The sequence below is a fragment of the Phalacrocorax aristotelis genome, chromosome 8, assembly GCF_949628215.1.
Source record: "Phalacrocorax aristotelis chromosome 8, bGulAri2.1, whole genome shotgun sequence".
Taxonomy (NCBI): Eukaryota; Metazoa; Chordata; class Aves; order Suliformes; family Phalacrocoracidae; genus Phalacrocorax; species Phalacrocorax aristotelis.
Window position 1 is genome coordinate 33,276,252 of NC_134283.1, and position 9,697 is coordinate 33,285,948.

General features: G+C 55.6%; 1 protein-coding gene across 1 annotated transcript; it reads right to left on the reverse strand.

Moving 5' to 3' along the window:
* Positions 1-1,737: 1,737 nt before the first annotated feature.
* Positions 1,738-9,466, reverse strand: LOC142061373 (protocadherin alpha-2-like). Its single transcript, XM_075102317.1, has one exon. It carries the CDS (start codon positions 5,248-5,250, stop codon positions 2,608-2,610), a length of 2,643 nt encoding a protein of 880 aa, XP_074958418.1. The 5' UTR covers positions 5,251-9,466; the 3' UTR covers positions 1,738-2,607.
* Positions 9,467-9,697: the final 231 nt, after the last annotated feature.

Sequence of the window (9,697 nt, forward strand, 5' to 3'; positions counted from 1 at the left end):
GAAGAAGCTTCTCTTTGACCAACAATATTCCACACCAAAACCAAGTGATTAAAGGCACACAAGGCAGTTATCTGCACAAGCAGTAAGAGAAGAACATGGTGCAAGGATTTGCAGAAATTCTGGAGGTCTTGAATTCTCCCGGGGAACCACCATTGTGTGCCAGGGATGTTCTCAAGGTTTTCTGCTGCCATCCTCTGTCCCACACCACAGGAAACAGCATCCCCACACCCAAGCACACATTCTCCAGTTTTTCCTCAATGACACAGAACGTGTTCTACCCAGCATCTCCATTTCCACCAGGAAAGACTCTTCTCTGCTCAAAGTCATCCTCCCAGTGACACAAGCCCAGGCCCTACTCACTACCACTCGCAGGATCACTGCCAAAACACTCAGACATTGCTCAACTCCAACAACATGCCCAGCTCCAAACCCCTCTCTTGGCATGACCCAGACCTTTGCACGTCCTCTACTTCCCTCACAATTTGCACAAAGAACATATGGAAGGCTGCAAAGCCACACAGCATCTGGCAGCCTCTTCCCAGGTGCCTGAAGCCTGCATGTTTTCGCCTTTTCAGCATTCTCAGATGGAAACAACATGGAGGTGCATATTGCAGTTCTTAAGGACTCTGTGATAGATTTCATTCCTGGATGGAAACACACCAAATGCCAAAGCACAAGCACACTCACCATATTAACTGGGTGAGAGAATTTCTAGTACAGAAAAAGGGGTTGGTCTACTCCGGACGGTTTGTTGTGTACGTGCACGTAACCAAATGAGAGAATCATGACAAGGGGACACGCCATCTGTACTGACACCGACTCTGCTAGTGCACTAGTCGGCAAAATCAAGAGCACAAAGATTACACCCACTTCATCATGTGCCCTTACAAATCCTGCCTGAAGGAGGATCAAGGAACCATCACGGCAACATCAACCAATGTTGATGGAAGCTACTATAGATGCCCACACCTATACAAGGACAGCAGATTGAAGCACTACACACCCACAACACCTTTCTCAAAAGAAGAGGGGAAAACCTTCATCAAACAGTATTCAGCAGCCTGCAGCTCACCCCCGCTTATCAACACATTGCCTACGTCAGAGACAGCCAGCAGCACAAGGGACCCTTTCTGGTGCCTGATTCTCCTAACCTCAAAAGACATTGTGGACATTTCAATACCACACATGATCTCAAGATCAGGAAGGCCTCCAACTCCACACCCTTGGGAGCCTGGGAAAGAATCTTGGGCAGGAACACTCTGTGCCCATCCTGCCTCATCCTTTCCTCTAGCCAACCACCATTCCCCACTCTGAGACATGCAGTCTCAAGGCAAGCAAATGTCTCCCATTCTTGTATTATCTCCAAATGGCCCACAGTCTTCCCAAGGACTTCCACTTCCCTCAGACAAGTCTTCCCACTGCTCAAGATCTCCCTTCTCATCAGGACATGGCCAGGACCTGCTCAATGCCTCTGCCACTTTCGCCTTGCATCAGAAAAGCTACAGCCTCCTTTCCCACCTTGGGGCTCAACTGGACCTTCAGAGACCCTTCCCAGCAATGACAGCACCATAAAAATAAAAGCAAAACCCAGACCATATCACATACACCAGATCCAGCAGAATCTCTGCTCTTTCCAAAGGTGATGTTGGAAGAGCTCTAAATGGCAATGGCGTTGATGTCATGCTGTGAAAAAAACAACCCAAACGTTGACAAGCACCCCAGCGTAATGGATGGTATTGATTCAGCGGAAGAATTCGGCTTTGGTGGTTTGTTATTGGGGCTTGGGTACGGCGGGTCTTTACAGATTGTTTTTTTGTTTTGTTGGACAGAAGCCTTCTGGGACTTCTGTAAAGGTGTGGCTGCTCATGCACTCATTGATAGAACATCAGAACAAGCCAGCATATGTCACACTGCTGCTCTGCCCAGGAACACAAGTCCACGACCACTCCCATCAGTAACGGCACCATAAAAAACATACAGGTGGTATCAAGCACACTGTGTTCAGCAGACACCCTGTAGTTGACCCTTCATGTTTTGAAATGCTTCCGTTATCTGGGATGGAAATGTTATACACTGGTGAGCTCTGCTCCTCCTCTGAAACATCACACAGCTATTGGCAGAGGTGGTGGCAGGATAGCTCTAGTGGCAACGGGCATCGATTTCCTTCTGTGAGAGAGCAACCCAAATGCTGACGAGCACAGCACTGTTATGGATGGTAACTAATCTATAGGAAAATTTGGAGCTGATTTTTTTGTTTGTTTTTGAAAATACTGATACCAGCGTGATCTGCAGTCAGCAACGGTGTTGAAGCAGCAAATAGTGCCTGGGGGACTGTCACCACCACAGCCTGCCTGTTTTGCACCCCTTCAGCAAGCTCGGGTGGAAATGCTACACAGCAGCAAGCAAGAGCATCCGCAAAGCCCATGTCCTAGCCCCTCTCATCACAGTCGGCAGTGACTTTATTCCACGGGAGAACAACTCCCACCCAGAACAGTAAACAGGTAACTGCTGCTGGGCGGGGAAATGCCTTTCCTTTTCCCCGCAAAGCAATAGCAGAGGGGCCCCGCCAAGGACGTGAAGGCAGGTGCAAAGGTCCCGTTAACAGCCCTAAGCACCCGACCAGCACCCACCGCCCGCAGGCCCCGGGGCTGAGCCCGGCTCCCACCACCGCCTGCCCAGGCGGCGGGCGAGAACGGCGACTCGGGCGAGACTAGCAAAAAGGGGGAAGGGGCGAGAGGCGAGAAAGGCAGGGCCACTGACCGTGTCCAGGAGAGCGGGCGGCTCCGGCTGCGTCTCCTTCGCCGCGGGACCGGCCGGCGGCGGGAAGTTGGGGCTGAAAACCATCAGGTCGCTCTTGCCCGCGCCGTCCGCCACGCACAGGCTCCGGCTCTGGCGCTGCGAGTACGACCAGCTCCCCACTTCGCTGGCGCACACCAGCGTCGCCGGCCCGGGCCCCGACAGCACGGCCGCCCGCGGCGCCCACCGCGACGCCCCGTACAGCACCACCGCCAGCAGGAACAGGCTCGACACCGCGCAGATGGCCACCACCAGCCACACGTTCGTCGTCGCCGCCGCCGCCGCCGCCGCCGCCGCGCCGCCCTCCGCGCCCGCCGCCGGCCGCAGCCCCGCCCCCGACGAGGACGGGGACGACGAGGACGAGGACGAGCCCGCGGCCGCCAGCGCCGCCTCGGCGCCCTCCACCAGCGACACGCTCAGCGTGGCCGTGGCCGAGCGCGCCGGCTCCCCGTGGTCCCGCACCACGATCACCAGCCTCTGCCGCGGGCCGTCCGCCTCCTCCAGCGCTCGCGCCGTGCTCACCTCGCCGCTGTACAGCCCCACGCGGAACGGGCCCTTCTCCCGCGGCTCCCACAGCTCGTAGCGCAGCCACGCGTTGTAGCCCGAGTCCGCGTCCACCGCGCGGATCTTCGCCACCACCTGCCCCGCCGGCGCCCCCCACGCCGCCCACGCCCACAACGCCCCCGAGCCCGGCCCCGACGCCGCCGCCTCGCCCGACGCCCCGGCCCACGGCCCGCCGCCCGCCGCCGGCAGCAGCGCCGGCGCGTTGTCGTTCTCGTCCACCACGAAGACCTGCACCGTGGCGTTGCCGCACAGCGGCGGCTCCCCCGCGTCCACCGCCCGCACCTCGAACTGCAGCACCTGCACCTCCTCGTAGTCCAACGGCTGCAGCGCCCACAGCCGCCCGCTCTCCGCGTCCACCGACACGTAGCTCGACGCCGGGCGCCACCCCCCGACCACCGCCGCCGCGCCCCCGCCGCCGCCCTCCGCCACCGAGTAGCTCACGCGCCCGTTGCCCGCCTCGTCCGGGTCCCGCGCCCACAGCCGCGCCAGCTCCGCGCCCGCCGCGTTGTTCTCCCGCGCCAGCACCGTGTACACGGCCTGCGCGAACGCCGGCGCGTTGTCGTTCACGTCCGACACCGGCACCCGCACCGCGCGGCTGGCGCGCAGCGGCGGCGCCCCGCCGTCCTCCGCCCGCACCTCCACCTCGTACTCCGCCACCCGCTCCCGGTCCAGCGACTCCCGCAGCACCAGCGAGTACGAGCCCGCGAACGTCGCCACCAGCCCGAACGGCGACGGCGGCCACGCCGCGCAGCGCACCCGACCGTTCGCCCCCGAGTCCCGGTCCGACACGCTCAGCAGCGCCACCACCGTCCCCACCGCCGCGTCCTCCGGCACCGGCACCGACAGCGACGTCACCCACACCTCCGGCGCGTTGTCGTTCACGTCCAGCAACTCCAACACCACCCTGCAGTGACCCGACAGCGGGGGCGTCCCCTCATCTGTCGCTTCGATCTGTATCTCGTATGAACGGACGTCTTCATAGTCCAGGGCGCCCGTGAGTCGGATCTCGCCTGTCCTCGGATTTAAACTGAAAAGGTTTAAGCGCCCTGGAGGAAATATATTGCTGGCAGAGAACATCACGTCCGCATTGCTTCCCACGTCCGGATCCGTGGCGTTCACCCGAGCCACCAGCGACCCCTCTCCAGCGCTCTCCGGCAGCTGCACTTTATACACCGACTGGTCGAACTGGGGCGCGTTGTCGTTCGCGTCCAGCACCGAGATCACCACCTCCATCGTGCCCGTCAGCGGCGGCCGGCCCCCGTCACTCGCCGTCACCACCAACCGGTGCACAGCCACCGCCTCCCGGTCCAGCGGTTTCGCGAGCACCAAAACCATGGATTCTCGGTATTCTTCACTGCGCTGCAAATCCAGGTTAAAGTGCTCGCTGGGGCTGAGTGTGTAGGAGAGCTGCGCGTTGGCTCCGATATCTGCATCCGACGCGCCCTCCAGCGGGAACCGAGAGCCGGGAGGGGAGTTCTCTGATAAATTCAGATTTTTCCGGGCGGCGGGGAAGAGCGGGGCGTTGTCGTTGATGTCGGTCACCTCCAGCTCCACGTGGAAGACGCGCAACGGCCGCTCCACCAGCACCTCCAGGCGCAGGGCGCACGGCGCGCTCTTCCCGCACAGCTCCTCCCGGTCCAGCCGCGAGCTCACCACCAGCGCCCCGCTCGCCCCGCTCACCTCCACGCTCGCCCGCCGGCCCTGCGCCACCAGCCGCAGCCGCCGCGCCTCCGGATCCACCGCCTCCAGGCCCAGGTCCTGCGCCAGACGCCCCACCACCGTCCCGGCCTTGGCTTCCTCCGGCACCGAGTAGCGCACCTGCCCGCCGACCAGCGCCCAGGCCGCCTGCAGCACCAGCACACGCACCACGGGCCCCCACCACACGCCCATCGCCGCCGCCGCCGCCGCCGCCTCCACCCGCCCGGGCCCCGCACGGCTCCCCGCCGCCGCACGGACGCGCCGGCTCTCCTGCCCGCCCCGCGCCGCCCCCCCGCGCTCACAGCCGGGCTCTCCGCCGCACCGGGGCGGAGCCGCCTCGCCGCTCCGCCGCCGTTTCTGAGCCTGCAGCGACACCGTGTGCTGCTCCGCCGCCTCACACGCTCCCCACGCTCGCCCGCGCCTCCGCACCCGCGCTCGTCACACCTCCGCTGCCGGCTGTTCTTCCTTCCTCCTCTTGACTTTTCTTCTCTCTATTTTCTTTCTCTCCTTTCTTCTTTTATTCCTTTTTCCATGCTGACTTGCTTCTTCGTTGTGTGGATTATTTTGGTCCCTTATTCCTTTCTCGTTCTTTTTTTCGCCTTTTTTCCCTCCAGTTACCGTTCTTCGTTTTTCTCGTTCTTTCTCTTTCCCTTTCACAACACTTCGACTTCTCTTTCCTCTCTTGATTCCCCTTTTCGTTCTTGCCCTGCCGTGCCCCAATCTTTTCTCACCTTTCCCCTCTCTTGCCATCCTTCTCTCTTCTTTACACCCGCTCGCAGCTCACCAGTCGCCTCCGGCGCCGCGGCGGAGGCCGGCAAAGACGGAGCCATCACCGATAATTACGGGGCATCACCTCCAGAGCGCCGTACTCTAACCAAGGGGGCGGCTGTCGGGACCAGGTCTGTTCAGCGGCTAGAGCTAAGGTCGCTGCGTGCTGGTAATCTACCATCGCTTCCTTCCTTCCTTCCTTCCGTCCTTCCTTCCTTCCTATTCTTTTTCTTCCCTCTTTCCTTCCTTTTAATTTTCACAGATTCCTTCCTTGCCTTTTTCCTTTCATTCTCTGAGTCTTCCTTCTGCAAGACAGAGTTGGTGCACCCTGGTACTCTCCTCTATGGTCTCTTCCTTTTTTTCCTCTCTTTGTCATCTTCCTTCCTTCCTTCCTTCCTTCCTTCCTTCCTTCCTTCCTTCCTTCCTTCCTTCCTTCCATAATTGCTTCTTTCTTCCTGTCTTTCTCCATCTTTCTTCATTTCTTCCTCTCACCATCTTTCCGTGTACAGTGATAGAAGATGTGCATGCTAGTTTATCATGCATTTATCATGCAATTTTAATTTATTATTTTATCTTAGTTCTCTCTATTGCTTGCTTTGTTCTGGTTTGCTTTTCCTTCTCTGTTGTTTCTTCCTCCTCTCCTTTCTCCTCTTTGTACTTCTCCTCTCTTCCCAGCCCTTTCCTCCTCTTCCCTTCCTGCCTTTTTGCCTCTTCTTTGTCTCCCGTACCAACACATTTTGTACACGACTACACCACGTTCGCCATGCAGCACAGACTTGCTCTATGGCAACAGCTCTTTCCTCTTCCTCACCACTTTACATCAAGCCTGGCACAGCGTCCCTGAGTAACAAGGAAGCCGAGATTCTCAGCTCCAGTCAGCACGTAGACATAACATCAGTGCATCCTGGTAATCTCCTCTATCATCTCTTCCTTCCTTTTTTTCCACTTCCTTCCTTCTGTCTCTCTTTCCTCCTTCCTTGCTTTTTCATTTGCATACAGTCCTTTTCCCCATCTTCCCTTCTCTTTCATTTCTTCATTCTTTTATTCTTCCTTCCTCCCTTCCTTCCTTCCTTCCTTCCTTTTTCTTTACATACAGTCCTGTTTCCATTTCCTTCTTTCCTTCTTTCTTCCTTCCTCCTTCTTTTTCTCCTCCTTCTTAATTCTTCCTCTCTTCCTTTCTCTTCCTTTCATCTTTTTCCTCTTTCCTCCTTCTTTTCCTTCTCTCCCTTCTTTTTTGCCCCAACCTGCCCTACCCTTGCCTCCCCTTGTCTCCTACTTCCATCCTTATCTCTTCCTTTTCCCTTTTAACAAAACATTTTCTACATGTCTACACCATGCTCAACATGAAGCACAAACGTGCCCTTTGGCAAGACCTCTCGTTCATCTTTCCTGTTGCCCTCCAACCATGCAGATGGGGAACAACCTTCCTGCTTTCCTCCCATCTACGCAAGACAGACAGAGTGCACCTTCACCTCTACTTGTGGAAGGAAGACCACACTCTTCAGCCTCTGTCCTCTCAAGAGCAGAATCCACCTCGCTCTGAAGCACAAGCCAAGCTCCAGGTACTTGGACATCTGCGCAAAAAAGGTTCCAATGAGTCCAAACAACCCAGGGGAGTCTTTCACTCTGGAACTCCAACCCATCACAATCCAGCACACCAGTCCCCCAGGAAGGCTCAAAGAACACAGGGCAACCACACCTCCCACGCACTCTTCATCTACCTCGATGAAGAGCTGCTCTTCCGGCCTCCTTTTTCACCTGCATGATGAATGTCAAGCTCTTGCTTCTCCTTTCAGGCAGGCATGCTCTGCCAGAACTACACAGCAACAACCTCCATACCATGGGGCATCAGTCCCCACAGAACACTTCTCATTCATTAGCATGAGCCACACCTCAAAACACACCAACGTAACACCGTGGCATTATCACTCAGAACATCCCCTCCATATCCAACACATCCACTCTGAGAAACGCATTAGGGTCCCTCCTCCATCCGTCCTTGCTGCCACTTCCTCACACTGCGCCTGGAAGCAGCACGAAAGGAATGAGAGCAGAGAGTGGGGCTTTGCTGGTCCAGTCATAGAATATTTCAAGTTGGAAGGGACCCGTAAGGATCACCGAGTCTGGCTTTCAGTCCACTCAATGCTCAGTCAACCCAAGATGAAGATACCACAACTAAACAGGAACAACAGTGCATCTCTCTCTCAAACACATTCTCTTTAGGTGTGAGTGACTTACCTGTAGCATCACTGCATTATAAACCACTGGGTTATAAATCACTGGACACTCTGCATTGCTCCCTTATACACTTGTATCGCAGGGCAACAAGGAGGGAGACCTGAAACCTAACGACATTCTCTCAACATCAACATCAGCTCAGGACAGTGGAAATGCCATCCCCCACACCGATCGCCAACCGACTGAAGCTCTGCTACCTCCCGACAGCTGCCAAAATTCAGCAGTCTGCACCTCAACCACTGTTACCAACACATTGCCAACGTGAGAGAAGGACAAAAAAAAAAAAAAAAAAAGGAAGTGTTTGGTAAGAGGAGAGAAGAAAACCAAAACATCCCATTCCGTTCAATGAAACATGGGGTCTGCCAACTTGTTGAATATGGAGAGCACTTTTCTACTCCCTACAAAGACTAAGAGCAGAGAAGTAACCAAGCAGATGTTCAGAGAAGGGTGGCCAAATGTGATCAAAATTTGGAAAACCTTCTGCTTGATCAACACCATTCCATGTGAAAAACAAATGATCAAAGGTGCCTACAACGCATGTCTTCACATCTGGCAGGAATTGCATGGAGAACACCAAGGCGTGAGGATATGCAGTACTTCTGGAGGTCCTGAGAGGATCCCAGGAAACAACCACCGTGCATCTGCCCAAGGTTTTCTACTGGAATCCTCTATCCCAAGCCCTGCAAAATGAGGTCTCCAGCTAAGCAGACATTCTCCAGTTCTTCACCAATGACACACTCTGTGTTCTACACAGCATCTCCATTTCCTCACGCAAGGCTCTTCCACGCTCAGCGTCACCCTCCCCATGACGGATGACCTAAGCCCTATTCCGTGCCCACTCAGAAGATCGCTGCTACAGTTCCCAGACACTGCTCCACCACAACAGCATGGCCCAGCAATAAAACCCACGCTGGGCATGACACAGGCCTTTGCACATCCTCACCTTCCCTCATGATTGGCACAAAGAACACAGGGAGGGATGCAAAGCCGCTCACTCTCTGGCAGGCTCTTCCCAGATGCCTGACCTTCACCCGGAATGTTTTGTGCCTTTTCAGCAATCTCAGATGGAAACATCTCATAGCCGAACATTAGAGTTCTTAAGGATTCTGTGATTAGAGCTGTGACAGCTTGGAATACAAGTCACATGGATTTTATGCTTTGAATAAACCACACCAAATGCAGAAATGCAACAACACTCTTGATACCAAGTGTGAGGGAGAATTTGTACCATAGAAAACCAGATCTGCCCTGTGCTGAAGGATGTGGCTCTAAATGCACATCTCTGAGTTAAGCACCAAAAGGGGACAAGCGATCTCTACTGAGGCCAATACCGTTTCTGATAATGCCATCTATAAACTATTCCTTCCCTCCATCCATCCTTCTTTCCCTTCTATTCTTCCTCCCTCCCTCCCTCCCTCCCTCCCTCCCTCCCTCCCTTTTTACTTGCACAGATTCCTTCTTTGTCTTTTCCTTTCCCTTCTCTGATTCTTCCTTCTGCAAGATAGTGTTGGTGTACCCTGATAATCACAGTATCACACAGAATGACAGAATGGTAGAAGTTGGAAGGGACCTCTGGAGATCATCTCATCCAACCCCGCTCTTGAGCAGGTATACCTAGAGCAGGGTGCACAGA

What these genes read in the sequence shown, in the direction of transcription:
- LOC142061373 (XM_075102317.1), bottom strand. Translation starts at nt 5,250, where the DNA reads ATGGGCGTGTGGTGGGGGCCCGTGGTGCGTGTGCTGGTGCTGCAGGCG.